At 41.5% G+C, this 15,272-nt stretch overlaps 1 protein-coding gene across 2 annotated transcripts; it reads left to right on the top strand.

Annotated features, from left to right (window-relative positions):
* Positions 1-8,924: 8,924 nt before the first annotated feature.
* Positions 8,925-14,805, top strand: Cdkn2c (cyclin dependent kinase inhibitor 2C). 2 transcript variants are annotated; one of them, NM_001301368.1, is made up of 3 exons: positions 8,925-10,071; positions 10,524-10,663; positions 14,055-14,805. In NM_001301368.1, exons 2-3 carry the CDS (start codon positions 10,535-10,537, stop codon positions 14,430-14,432), a joined length of 507 nt encoding a protein of 168 aa, NP_001288297.1. In that variant the 5' UTR covers positions 8,925-10,071; positions 10,524-10,534; the 3' UTR covers positions 14,433-14,805. The 2 variants fall into 2 exon arrangements, with proteins under 2 accessions (NP_001288297.1, NP_031697.1); NM_007671.3 differs by lacking the exon at positions 8,925-10,071 and having other exon boundaries at positions 10,309-10,663.
* Positions 14,806-15,272: the final 467 nt, after the last annotated feature.

Raw genomic sequence — 15,272 nt, 5'->3', positions numbered from 1 at the left:
GCCCTGGAAAGTATGTTAAACTCTGGAAATGTTAAACAAAAATAAGAACTGATGAAATCACCATAAAGAATTCATGCCTAAGCTTTTTAAGCTAGGAGTGTATCCATTAAAAAAAAAAAAATAGAAAGACTGAATCAAATATTCAATCCCTTGAATGCAAAGAAGTGTGCTATTTATGTTAAGATCTTGATTTGCTGGAGATGAAACTCAATAGTAGATAGAGCACTTGCCAGGCATACACAGGCTCTTGGTTAGATCCCTAAAACCACCAGGTGGAAAAATGGATTCCATGGTTCTCTTACTAAAAGCAATCTGGCATACAATTCTGTGATAACTTGTATGTTTTTTTTATTTATTTGTTGTATTTTATGAGTGTTTTGCCTTTGTGTGCATATATATGTACCATATGGTGCCTGGTGCCCATGGAGGCCAGCAAGGGATGTGTGAATCCCTGGAACTGGAGTTATGTATGGTTATAAGCCACCATGTGGGTGCTGGAAATAGAACCCTGGTCCTCTTCAATAGCAAGTACTCTAAATCACTGAACCTCCCCAGACCTATAAAGTGAACTTGTTTTAATGTGCAGAATCAGCTAAGTAAGAAATAGAAACCCCTGAGTCTGATGTGCTGATCCATGCCTTTAATTCTAGCACTAGGGGTGCAGAGGCAGGCAGGGCATAGAGAGTTCCAGGCCAGACTGGGCTACATGGTGATACTGGTTTTTGTTTTGTTTTGTTTTGTTTTGTTTTGTTTTAAAAGGCAACAACAACAACAAAACTTTGTAGTCTTTTTCCTTGCTGTACCTAAAAGGAGAGATTCTGAAATTGTCATAAATAGGAATCATGAGGTGAAACCCAATGTCAACAATATAAGTGAGGCAATCCAATAACCCAGTTAGCATGGGCCCTCAGAACAAAGCAGGTATTCAGTGTTATATATGGCCAGGCTAATGAAACCCTGCAAAACTGACAAGTGACTACCTCAGAACTCATTCAAACACTACGCACATTCCTCTTTCCCTTCTCTCCATCTGAAAATTGAAATAATACAATACATGCAGGGAGATGGGAGTAACGACCCCGATATTCAAACATATGAGGTTTCAGAATGATTTCCCCAAAAAATTAGCTGTCGAAACATGGATGAGTCATTCAACTATTACTAATTTCAACTCCTGACAAGATCGTTTCAGGAGATAAATGAGAAACTTCAAATCTTTGTGTAAAATTAGCATACATTTCATAGCATTTCTGTGTTTGAGACCTAACTTTGCCCCTTTCCAACCTCTCTATGAATCTTTAATCTCTCACTCAAAACTAAGAAAACTTAGCAGTTTCAAACAGTGAGTGACATACTGCATAGGAAAACTGCCCATAGCCTTAAAGCCTCCTAATGTGCTAGCTGTTACTCAGTATGCTCCTCCTCCATGTTCTTCCAAGGCCTCCCCTTTCATTACGCTTAAGCTAACAAGAATGCCTGCCTTTTTCCCCCAACCATGGCCTTTAGTACTTTAACAAAACACAGTTCTGGCAAATTCTATGAATTTTTTCCTGTAATTGTTTAATCAACAAATGGTTTATCTCCTTCTACAGGTTGAAAGTTTCTTGATGGTTATAAACCATTTCATCCAGTATTTCTTTTATATTCATCAGGGTACATCCATAACAAAAATCTTGGGTTCATACTAATAATTTGAATTTTTATTGTTATCTCTAGCCAGGCATGGTGGTACACACATTTAATCCTAGCATATGAGAAGCAGAGACATATGGGTCTCTGTGAGTTCAAGGCCTGCCTGGTCTACAAAATGAGTTCTAGGACAACCAGTTCTGTTACATAGAGAAACCCTGTCTTGAAAAACTGAAGGAAAAAGAAAAGAAAAGAAAGAAAAAAATGTACAGAATGAAGGGCAACGTTGTTTTGTTTTGTTTTTTAAGATTTTTGTCTAGGGTCATGAAATAAAGTGAAAGGACTAGGACGCAAGTCGAGGTCAAAACTAGTGCTCTTCCCACTTTCCCTGGTAACTCCTTATAGTATCACCCTCCTTGCAGCCAAGTTTATAAAGTAAATGAAAAGTTGTTTCTTACATATGGTCTAAGTATTATGGTTGAATAACCAGCATCCAGAATAAATATCTACTACAAAAAAATTGAAGGGAAAACAATATGTTTTTCATTTTTCTAAAATTCAATTCTGAGAAAATTTCACTGCAGTGACACAAATCAAGAGAACAGAAATTCTTTTTCCATAAGTACACGAAATAATTTTAATCTCATTTTATATTCCACTAAAATAGACTGTGCCCTAATTTAAATATAATCTTTTAAATCTTCATGTAATTTCCTCTTTCTAAAACTGTTTTTTAAATGTCTGTATTTCATTTTTCAAGTATCAATAACTTATTTGTGCTGGTATTGGTATTTTTTTAACTGTGTGGACGTCAGTGTAGGTACACAGAGAGGCCAGAGACACCAGATTCCCATGGAGCTGGGGTTAAAGGTGGTTGTGAGCAACCTTACACAGATCCTGAGAATCAAACTCAAGTCCTCTGCAAGAGAATTTGGGTTCTTAACCACTAAGCCATCTCTCCAGTCCCTATTTAACTAAATTTTCATTTGAAATTATTTTGGATTTATAAACTCCAATGACACGCATAGATCCTGATAATTTTGAAGAATCAAGAACTTTATAAACTATGCCTCACCTCGGTCTTGCCTAATGTTCCTCACATTTACACCCAGTTTGCACTAGGCATGGCAGCATATACCATTAATCCCAGAACTTAGGAAGAGAGAGTTTTCAAGGAGAGACCTTACTTCAGGGCGCGGGGGGGGGGGGGGAAGGACTACACTGGGTTTGTGGATCTTGAGTAAAAATATTTAAAGGTCTTTCTCATTATGTGATATTGGGGTCTTCATGTTATCAAATTACTTACTTTGGTATTAATTTTGATCCTGTGATTGAAAAAAACAAAGTTGTTTGGTGTTTTTTTTTTTTTTTTTAAGTTTGTGTTGTTGTTTGTGGTTATTGGGTTGGGTTGGGGTTTGTTGTTGCAGTTGTTGTTTCCAGGCAGGGTGTGGTAGCTATTCTTGGTTGCTAAATTGACTCTATCTGGAATGAACTACGATCCAGAAATGGGTGGCATACCTGTGATCCAGATCTTTTTTTTTTTTTTTTTAGATTTATTTATTTATTACATGTAAGTACACCGTAGCTGTCTTCAGATACTCCAGAAGAGGGAGTCAGATCTGGTTGTGAGCCACCATGTGGTTGCTGGGATTTGAACTTCGGACCTTTAGAAGAGCAGTCGGGTGCTCTTACCCACTGAGCCATCTCACCAGCCCCTGTGATCCAGATCTTGAAGCTAGAAGATACAAGCTTTTGATCCAGATCTTGAGGCTCAAGACACAGGACTTTAATCTAGATCTTGAGGCACACTTTTAATCTAGGCCATACATTCTGCTTGAGGCCTACATAAGGACTGGTGTGACTGAATATGCTTGGCCCAGGGAGTGGCACCAGTAAGAGGTGTGGCCTTGTTGGAGTAGGTGTAGCCTTGTTAATGGAAGCGTATTACTGTGGGGGTGGCCTTTGAGAAACCCTCCTCCTAGCTGTGTGAACCCAGTCTTGTCCTAGCACCCTTCAGATCAAGTTGTAACTTCTCAGCTCCTCTTCTGCCTTGGTGATAATGGACTAAGCCTCTGAACCTGTAAGTCAGCCCCAATTAAATGTCCTTTTATAAGAGTTGCCTTGAGCCAGGCATGGTGGCACATACCTTTAATCCCAGCACTTGGGAGGCAGAGGCAGGCAGATTTCTGAGTTCGAGGCCAGCCTGGTCTACAAAGTGAGTTCCAGGACAGCCAGGGCCATACAGAGAAACCCTGTCTCGAAAAAAACCAAAAAAAAAAAAAAAAAAAAAAAAAAGAGTTGCCTTGGTCATAGTGTCCTTCACAGAAATGGAACACCTAAGACAAGGATGATGAAAAACGGAAGGTTTTCTTCTTCACCTGCTTATACTTACTCGCCAACCTTATTGGAGCCCACTTCCTCAGGATTCCAGCTTATGCAGAAGTCCAACACTAGATTCTTCAGCTTCTTATTCACAGCTGGCCATTGTTGAGTTAGTTGTATTGCAGCCTGTAAGTCATTCCAATAAGTTATCTTTAGAGGGGGGAGGGGAGGGAGGGAGGAGAAAGGAAGGGAGTTCTGTAAGTTCTGTGACTCTAGAGAATCCAACTAATAAACAGGGTTTCTCTGTATAGCCCTGGCTGTCCTGGAACTCACTCTGTAGACCAGGCTGGCCTCAAACTGTCTACTTCTACCTCTTGAGTACTAGGATTAAAGGCTTGCACCACCACTGTCCAGCTGATAACCAAAGGTGTTTTTGTTGTTGTTGTTGTTGTTTGTTTTTAGTTTTTGGCTTTGGTTTTTCTTTTTTGTTTTTGTTTTTTTGTTTTTTGTTTTTTCCAGACAGGGTTTCCCTGTGTAGCCCTGGCTGTCCTGGAACTCACTCTGTAGACCAGGCTGGCCTTGAACTCAGAAATCTGCCTGCCTCTGCCTCCTGAGTGCTGGAGTTAAAGGCATGCACCACCAACACCCGGCGGTTTTGGTTTTTCGAGACAGGGTTTCTCTGTATAGCCCTGGCTGTCCTGGAACTCACTTTGTAGACCAGACTGGCCTAGAACTCAGAAATCTGCCTGTCTCTGCCTCCTGATTGCTGGGATTAAAGGTGTGGGCCCGCCCAATAACCAAAGTTTTTAAATAATGTTTCTTTCTTAGTAGATAACTCACGAGACTAATATTACTACCAAGTTAAATTTCTGTTTTAGTAATCAAACAAGTAGTTCATCCAATGACTTAAAGAGTCTGGTGGGTGATCCTAGACTCCAAGCTCACGTTGTGAATTCAAGCTCTATACTTGTTGACTTTAGATTATAATTTCAAATTTCCTTCATAAAAAATGAGACTAATTATACTTACTTCATAAAATTTAAATAATATGTGTATTATATTTAATAGCTGCAAAGCACTGTAAGCATCGCTAATTAATATCATAATTTAAGCTTTCAAGATGTTTACTAGCATTTTATTTTCTTACTTTTCAAAACAGGATTTTTCTGAGGAGTTCTACAAGTAACCTTTGTAAAAGCCTGTTGGGTCTCATAAATAAAATACCAAAGCCACAAGTATAAGTAATTTTAAAAAGGTCCCCTAGGGGGCCACCTCTGTTATCTATAAATTCAATAAAGAGGAAGATTTTAAAACCAAGTTAAGAATGTATAGTTACCTCATCCACATTCCTCAAAGCTAATCATGTAGGAACTCTTCGTTGACTGGAGTCAACATGGGGAAAACATAAAATAATTTGACTAAACCATACGCTTGCTGTAAGTCCTTTAAAATGATTATGAACTACTAAAGGTCCCTATGACTCTTGGTACTCAGTATCCAACTATGCAAGATGCCCTTTAAGCATCTGAGGGACATATCATAACTATGTTAAAAAAAACCTGTTACTTTCACTATAATACAAGTATAACATGTTATAAAATATAAGCTTATCAGCAGGGTAGTAGTGGTGCATGTCTTTAGTCCCAGCACTAGGGAGGCTGAGGCAGATGCATCTCTTGTGAGTTCAAGTCCAGCCTGGTCTACAGAGTGAGTTCCAGGACAATAAATGCTTATCGAGGACAGATACTCTTAAACCTACCTCAGTAAACTAGCTCTCACAAAATAAGAGATTTTTACATACCTAAAACTCCAGAACTATCACAAAAAAAAAAAAAAAAAAAAAAAAAAAAAAAAAGTCCCGCCGGGCATGGTGGCACACGCCTTTAATCCCAGCACTTGGGAGGCAGAGGCAGGTGGATTTTTGAGTTCGAGGCCAGCCTGGTCTACAGAGTGAGTTCCAGGACAGCCAGGGCTATACAGAGAAACCCTGTCTCGAAAAACAAACAAACAAACAAACAAACAAGTCCCTAAGAAACAGTTTTTGGGGGCTGTAGAGATGGCTTTCCAGTTAAAAGCACTTGCTGCTTTTGCAATGGACCAGAGTTTAGTTCCCAGCACCACCCACATAATACAGTTGACAATGTATCCGGGGATCCAATGCCTTCTTCTGGCCTTTTGGAGTGTACACACACACATTTTTAAATTTATTTTTTACTTTATTATTATTATTAGTAGTAGTAGTATCATTTTTTCAAGACAGGGCTTTTTGGTATAGCCATGGCTGTCCTGGAACTAGCTCTGTAGACCTCAGTAGGCCTCGAATTCACAGAAGTCCACCTGTCTCTGCCTCCCAAGTGCTGGGATTAAAGGTGAGTACCACTACCACCTGGCCAAATACATTTTTATTTATTTGTTTATTTATTATATAAGTACACTGTAGTTGTCTTTAGGCACACTAGAAGAGGGCATCTGATCCCATTACAGATAGTTGTGAGCCACCATGTGGTTGTTGGGATTTGAACTCAGGACCTTCGGAAGAGCAGTCAGTGTTCTTAACCACTGAACCATCTCTCCAGTCCCACCAAATACTTTTTTTTAAATGAATTTTAAAAGTTAGTGTTTGAACAAAAGCAACTGAAGTTATAAGAATAGAATTTTATTGAACAGCTTTTAGTCCTCTTTTAGTGTGTGTGTGTGTGTGTGTGTGTGTGTGTGTGTGTGTGTATTTTGAGACAGGCCTTCTCTCCGTAGCTCTGGCTGTCCTGGAGCTATCTGCAGACCAGGCTGGCTTTGAACTCACAAATATTCATCTTCCCTGACCTCCCAGGTGCTAAAATGAAAGGCATGCACCACCATACCCAGCTGCTTTTACTCTTTTTTAAAGATTTATTTATTTATTATTAGCTGTCTTCAGACACTCCAGAAGAGGGCATCAGAGTTTGTTACGGATGGTTGTGAGCCACTGTGTGGTTGCTGGGATTTGAACTCAGAACCTTCAGAAGAGCAGTCGGTATTCTTAACCACTGAGCCATCTTACCAGCTGCTGCTTTTACTCTTATTTGCAGGTTCTATATTTTTAAGTTTTATTTGTGGGTGATGGGACATTAAAATCTTCAATGCTTAGGGTTCCCCCAAACCCTTTTTAAAAATATTTGTGTATATGAGTACACTATTGCTCTCTTCAGACATACCAGAAGGGGGCATCGGATCCCATTGCAGATGGTTGTGAGCCACCATGAGGTTGCTGAGAATTGAACTCAGGACCTCTGGAAGAGCAGTCAGCACTCTTAACTGAGCCATCTCTCCAGCCTCTCCCCAAAGGTCTTAATACAACACGGTAGAGTGGGGAATACTTGTAATCCAGCCATACCAGGGTGACACAAGGTTACAAATACTAAGCCAGTCTGGGGTACATAAGGAGCAGTAGGCTAGCCTGGGCAACAGCACCCTAAACATTGCATTTTCTTTACTCAGTAATTCAGCAAAGATATTTTATTTGATGAAAGTCATAACACATGTACATCCATTTTTATACAGAATGCCCACAATTTTATTCTTCCTCGTTACCATATTTTCTCCAAGCAAGACACCATTAATTTCCAGAAAGCAGTGTTTGTAAATTTGTATTAGTGCTAGTTATCACTTTAACAGTGCCAATCTCCTATCATAGCTTCCAGATAACTAAAAACTCAGAGTTCCCAGAATGTATACATGGAATACAGTATACATGGAATCCTAAATATTCTGTTAAAATGATTTTTAAAGAAGTTCATCCCCTTTGTTGTTACCTGATTCACAATATTCAGCTTTCGATACCTCAAAAATTAGCTCTAATCTTTTTCTTAACAACTTAAAGAAACACTGCCAAATTCTTGTAGTTCCAATTTTCCCTAACAGCCAACCTGTTGCTAAATGACTATCCAGATGTCTCTGGCTTGTTTGAATACTTTCACTTTACTCCAAGGAACTGGGTTACAGATGTTACTTGAGGATATATGTGCAGTGGCTGGTTCTAATTAGACCAATATTTGGGGGGGAGGGGAGGCGGAGGGGGGGTTTGGTTTCATTTTGACCACTGAATGCAACCATGCTGGTGTTTTTTTAAAAGCATAAAAGTATAGAAGGCAATAATCTCATATGCCTACAAGAAGACGTGAAAAGTACAGAAAATTGATGAATATGAAATATATGGATGCACTGGTCCTTTTACACTTAGACCACCATCCTCACCTCCACCTAAAAACAACCAATCCTCGGTGTAGTGAGTGAAAGAAATCCCCCAATAAAGACATAGCCTTTTTAGAAAACCTTTCTAACTCACTGTAAGCTTTGTTTAAAGTTAATTGCATTTCTCCTTTTCCCTCAAGACTAGAAGTTCACATTTTCTAGACCCTGAAGTTCGTCGGGATTTCTTGTAATATGCTTTCAGTTCTCATAAAACTCGGTCTACAAGACTTCTCTGCCCTGTGGTGCTGTCAGTTGTGTCGCCTCTGCAGCCCTGGCAATGACCTGACAGGTGCCAAGGCCTGTGGCAGAGCAAAGGAGTCCAGCAGCCCCGGGCCAGGCCACTCGAACTCGGCGAGCCTGGTCGGGGAGCGCCGAGGAGGGTGGAGCTGCCCGGCTCCAGCAGAGGAGATCCTACCCGTCAGCTGCAGGGCCGCCGAGCCTCTAAGGGCCTCCGCCCGCACCCGCGGCCTTAGTTACCACCACCGGGGTCCCGCACGGTAGAGGCTCCCACTCCAGCCAGCCCCAGAACAGCAGGCCAGGCCGGGCCGAACCCACCCCGCTTCGGCAGGGGAGACTAGCGAAGCGAGAGGGCAGGCGGGAGCGCCAGCGAACCCAGGCCCAGCGCGGGCAGAGAAGGGCGCAGGGCCGCGAGGGCGGAGCGAGCGGGCTGCCGGCCACTGCGCCGCCAGGGCGTTGGGCGGGGCGTGGGCGGGGCCCGGCCTTCCCGCTCCCGCGGCGCCCTAACTCGGCGGAGCCTCCTTAAAACTCTGCCGTTAAAATGGGGGCGGGTTTTTCAACTCAAAAAGCGCTCAATTTTTTTCTTTTCAAAAAAAGCTGATGAGGTCGGAAAAAAGGGATAAGAAACCGGCACAGTACCTTCAGAGGCAACCGTAGCAGCAGTTGCTTCAGCGGAAAAAGAAGCAAAGGAGGGAGGGAAGGGAAAGATCCTAAAGGAAAGACGCGCAAGTGTCTGTAGCGGAGAAGGGAGCGGCGATCAGAGATTTGGGGGAGTCGGACTACAAAAGAAACTGTCAGCTGCGGCTCGCGACCGGCCGGCGCAGCCTGCCTCGGCTCCGGAACCCAACTGGCTGGCAGCCGCTGTCCTGTCCGCGGCACTGATAGGGGCACAGGCCGGAGGACCGCCAAGAACTAACTGGCCAAGTGGCACCGAGCGCCCGAGCTGCTGGGCGGCCGCCAAGAAGTTGGCGGGACTGGCTGCGCCCGGGATCTGTGGCGACCGCTCCTACTTCCAAAGACCCTTCCCATCATCGGACGCCCCGGGAAAATCTGAAAGGGAGGGAACGACAGCGGCAGAGGCGACGGCCGCCCCTCAGCGAGCGCTTGCAGTGAAGAGCCTGAGCTAGCTCGGTCGTAGGCGGGAAGTTACTGGTGAGCTGGCCGGGTGCAAGAGCGATGCTGCCGCGAGCTACCCCAGCGGCTGGAGCCCCATAGACGCTTCCCCCTTCGCCGTGCACCGTCTTCAGGCTGCCGGGAGTCCCGGGACCCGGCGGGGCCGGCATGACGGGCTTGGCGGGGGTCTGCCGCACACCCACCAGCCTCCGGAGACCCGCGCCCTGCCCGGCTCCCACGGCCTCTGAGGCTCGGCGGGGCTGCGGCAGCTCGGCGGGCGGGCTCCGGAGGCTCTTCTGAAGACGCCGAGCCCGCTAGGGAGTCGTTGAGACCTGAGAGTTGAGGGCTTCAGAGCTGCTGCTCTGGTCTGCCCTCAGCGATCGTCTTTAACCCTCCCGAGCACGTCAGCATCCAGCCAGCGCGGCGCTCTGCTAGCGAGCGAGCAGCACTCTGGACTACCCCCTTCGGCTAGACGGATGGAAAGTGAGCTCTGCGAAGGACCTGACTCTGAAATTCTGCCTCAAATCACCACTGTGAACAAGGGTGGGTTAATACCTTTTCTACTCTCTAATACTTTTTCTTTCGCGGTGTTGTCTGAGCTGACCTAGTCCTTTAAGTCTCCGCAACATCTTCCTCACAGAGCTGTAAAGCTTAGGTACGTGACAGCTCTGCCTACATCTCACGTCCATAGTAATTAATCAAGAACTGCTTCTGTGTATGTATCTCTGTTGAATCGCCAGAATCCTTCTTAGGGGTTAAGCTAAAAAGCTAGAGAAGGAGCCCCTCTCCAATGGGCTCACTTTTGCTGAATAATCACGTGTGAATCGAGGGGCGGGCTTTTGGCAGGCCGACCTTACTAGTATTTACTACCAAGCTCTACTCCAGATTAACCATCCCAGTCCTTCTGTCAGCCTCCGATGCCATCATGCAGCCTGATTAGGAGCAAAGGAAAGGGGAAAAAGAGAAGCAACTAATCGTCTTTTCCCGATCGTCAGGACCCTAAAGAATGGCCGAGCCTTGGGGGAACGAGTTGGCGTCCGCAGCTGCCAGGGGGGACCTAGAGCAACTTACTAGTTTGTTGCAAAATAATGTAAACGTCAACGCTCAAAATGGATTTGGGAGAACTGCGCTGCAGGTTGGTATCCACAGAGGTGGGGAAAACAAGTTAATAAGGTTGCCTGGGTTTCTAAAATGACAGCTTTTAAGTTTGGAGGGGTACAGATCTTCACTGTTTTAAAACCTTCATGGTTGCCATATTTTATATCTTTAAGTGGATCCAACTCCCCAAAATGACGTACTTTGGAGAAACTGGTCAACTCCAATAACATCCTCGATATCAAGAGAATCTTAGGTTTGGTCATAATTTTTGGAATGCTTTTGTGACAATGGAGGTTTTAAAGTATTCTTATCGTCGAAATCTGTTTGTTTTGTGCAGTGTTGTTTTAGATAGCTCTTTAAGCACATTATTATGATTATTATTTCAAGTAAATACACAGCTAATGGTGGTATTCACCTATTTTGATCCTAATAATTGACTTTAAAGTTAATTCTCTTGACGTCTAGGCAGGGTGTTTTACCTTCAGCTGTTTCATGTCTTAACAAACGACCTTTCCTCGCTTGGTATGGGATAGCCTGGGCACCCGGACAGGGTGTACATTTTCACAGTTAATATAATACCTAATCCACCCATTCAGGAGTGAGGAGAAATTAAAAAGTTGAATTTCTAATCAGAGCCGAGTCGTAGTGGTTTTCTTATCCCTGTGGTCATGTAGTGGCATGCTCTAATTCTCAGTAATTAGATTTACAGGCAACGACTGACACATGTCCAGCTGCCAATTATGTACCTGATAATATTTTCCCCTCCAAATGGTATCATGTAACTTTTCTGAAAGCCTTAGAAGCAAAACATGGGGAAAGTGGTCTCCACTGGTTGCTGTTATTGGTGTTCTGATGGTATTCCTGGGAGCTTTCCCGGCCAGAAGCAGCTTTTGAAAAACCACCGGGGCAAGGGCATAAGAGATTTTTGTTTCTGTTTTAAAAAATAGAAATTTAAGTGGCAGGAGATGCCCTGGTGAAGGAAGCTCATTTGGTTTGTATATTTTAAATCAGAATACAGCTGGCCTTACAAAACCCTTCTCTGTTGAGGAAGCTTATGCAGAAATACTAAAATATTTATCTTGATTCAGGTAGATTAAATAAGGAAAAGGTTTTGTTTTTGTTTTTCCACCTAACACTTGTGGACTGGCTTGGTGAAGGCAGCAAGTCCAGATGCTGAAAGGTTTTCTACTGAGAAGTCAAGAGATGAGGGCCGCCTCACAAAGCAGGAGCCACTTCTGAGTTCAGAAAAAGATAGCACAGAGTGTTTGACAAATAGGGTGAGTGGGTAATTAATATAATTAAACTTTGACAAATATTTTAAAAATAACCACCCAATTTTGTTTCTATTAACAAACTTAGGTAATACCCACTTATTAGAGCTTAATATCAATACATATAATGAAACAGGTACACACAGTCTTTTTCAGTATACATAATCCTGACTCTGAAATTGTGTCATCAGAAAGAACTTTCTTCAAAATCATTTATACTATCACTTTCTGCCAAAGATGGCAAATTTTACTTTATGATTATGCTTTTTACTCAACTGCAGAAATCTTTTCTCCTTTGCTGTTGTTTTTCAATCAGAATAATTAAAGGACTCCATCATACATTTGCTGTTAGAAGACCTAAGGGGTCTGTTTCTTGTTTTGCTCACTTTAAGTCTTTAAATGTGACTAAGGTTTTAGGGAGAAGTGTCAAATGTTAAAATTAGACTGTATTAATTTCTAATAACCAGAAAATATATTTCATGGAGTTTCTGGAAAAAATAACTTGTGAGATTTTTTTCTACTGCCTTAAATGAAGGGCTGAAAGGGTTTATTAAAGGGAAACTTAATATCTTGACAATGTATGTAGCTTATACTTAGAAACTATTATTCACTCTAAATATATTTTATTAATTTGTAATCTCTTTTAAAACATTTTAAAAAGATTGAATCAACTTTGTTCATATTTTCAAGTGGATTAGTATTTGATTCTAATAAATACTGAGTATTTAGTAAGTAGCCCACTTATTATATTATTATATAACTTAGAGTCTTATGAATGTACCCTAATACAAATGAAACCAGTTTAAATGCTGGGATTTTCTGGCATGTTAATAAAAATATTTCACAAGTAAATTAATTTTTTTACTCTCAAGTGCTGTTATACAAGATATTTTTACTTATGAGAGATTTTTTACTTAAAGATACCTTTTAAAGTATATATTTAAACAACAGTAAATAATCTTTGTGATATAAAATATTTTGAGCCTTGATAAGTATTGATACTCTATTCTGACTTTCAAAACAGTGGTAGTTTATGAATAGCTATTCTTATGTGTAATGAGTGCAAGAGGAAATTAGACAGGATCACCAGTTGATTATTAAATGACTCAAACCCCCAGACACGGCTGTCTGTTCCAACACACACGTCTAATGTCTTGCTTTTCCTTTTTGCTCACTTGAGTATCAGAAAGCTAGTTGGAACTTTGAGAAATGCCAACTACTGTAGTAGGATGGCTGTTTGATTCCTTTCAGGAACGGCAGCCATGCAATCACCTCTTTTCTGATCCGAGGCATATCATCAACGTAGTTCAAAGTAAATTGATATAATAAGTAATGTAGAACACAGTGCCTTAATTTAATACCTCAATAACCCAGTAATAGTCTGTAATTTGAAATGAAGTCTAGGCATGGAATACTCCCAGTAGCCAATATTTTAGCCTATAAAGAAAACTACAAATGCTTGGAAATTTCAAGCATGTGTGTGGAGAGGCTTTGTTAAGAATCACCTAAGAAAATGCCAACTCTGGGACTTTAAAGGGTCTGTCCCACAGGAAGTGACACTTATGTAGGAGGCTTAAAGAATCTCATCATTGATTTTCAGTAGCTATTAGAAAATAAATTCTATCCTCATCCAATCTTCCAGGATTAATACCCCAGGTATATTTTATAAGCATGAGTAAACAAACAGGAGTCTCTTTACTTAAATACCAAGTTACATTTCTTTCTTTCTTCCTTTCTTCCTTCCTTTCTTTCTTTCTTTCTTTCTTTCTTTCTTTCTTTCTTTCTTTCTTTCTTCCCTTCTTTCTTTTTTTAAAGAAATTTATGAAAAAAAACTACACAGGTCTTTGTGAAAGATAAAAAAACCAAATTAGCCATCAAATTTATTCATGTTGCAGGAATTCTGGTCTATTGATCGATTTATTCTACCACATCTGGGTTCATTTAGTATAGTTCCTCAATAAGCTCAATTTTTGTAAGTTTCCTTCTGTGTTTACTGACTGGTGATTTCCTGCTACCAAGCCCTCCAAACTGTATTCTTTGTGTCTTCTTCAAGAACTGAATAAAAAATAATGACCTGAATAGGACAGATAAATGTCTTTAAATATTGTTGTGGCTCAAGAGCTGGAGGGATTCTCCCATCTTTAACTTCTTTTCTAGGTTATGAAACTTGGAAATCCGGAGATTGCCAGGAGGCTTCTCCTCAGAGGTGCTAATCCCAATTTGAAAGATGGAACTGGTTTTGCTGTCATTCATGATGCTGCCAGAGCAGGTTTCCTGGACACTGTACAGGCTTTGCTGGAGTTCCAGGCTGATGTTAACATTGAAGATAATGAAGGGAACCTGCCCTTGCACTTGGCTGCCAAAGAAGGCCACCTCCCTGTGGTGGAGTTCCTTATGAAGCACACAGCCTGCAATGTGGGGCATCGGAACCATAAGGGGGACACCGCCTTCGACTTGGCCAGGTTCTATGGAAGAAATGAGGTCATTAGCCTGATGGAGGCAAATGGGGTTGGGGGAGCCACAAGCCTGCAGTGAATGTGTAGAGGTCTCTCTCACTGACCTCACACTGTCCGTTAGTTGGTTGGCTGTCCGTTTCACTATCACTTATTAAAATATAGGGTTTCCTTTCGCTTTGTTTTCATATTTTAAGCAGCCAAATCCTTCAAAACTGCCTAAGTGGAAATCTTACTACAAGTTTATGAAATATTTAAACTTCTTTTTCACTGTCAAAATTCTGATTTCTAACATGTAATAGCTATTCCTTTTTTTCTGGATATTTTATCTTTGATTTTTTTTTTCTTTGCTTACCCTTTTTCATTCTCAGTGTCTGACTTGGAGACTTTGTTTTAAAAATTATTTGTCCTGATGCATCTTTTGCCTAATTAAAACACATTTTTCCAGAAGAGGACCACATTTTCCTGTGATTTTTTTTTTCACTTCTCTGTAACTTACATCTCGTCAGTTTGTAAGAAATGTGTTAAAGTTCATGATAGCATAAGTCTTAACATTAAAGAAGCGCATTGGAAGCCTGGTGTAGTGTGGGTACAGTGGAGCTGTTCCTTTATCTCCTTCCCCTTCCCCCTCCCAAAGATTTCATTGGCTAACACCGCTCTTATTAGTATTTTGGCTTCAAAAAAGAATATGAACAGCAATTTTTAAATAATTTTTAATTAGGTATTTTCTTCATTTACATTTCAAATGCTATCCCCAAAGTCCCCCAGACCCTCTCCCCCCACACACACACACTCCCCTACCCACCCACTCCCACTTCTTGGCTCTGGCGACGAAGAGCAATTTTGAAGATCAGACTTGAAGTTAATTCAGTATGAATTCCTTGTAAGGTCCAACCACCCCTTTTCCTCAAATTTGAGTCAA

The sequence above is a fragment of the Mus musculus genome, chromosome 4, assembly GCF_000001635.26.
Source record: "Mus musculus strain C57BL/6J chromosome 4, GRCm38.p6 C57BL/6J".
Classification (NCBI taxonomy): Eukaryota; Metazoa; Chordata; class Mammalia; order Rodentia; family Muridae; genus Mus; species Mus musculus.
Note: the sequence above shows the minus strand (reverse complement) of the source record. Positions and strands in the feature narration are given on the sequence as shown.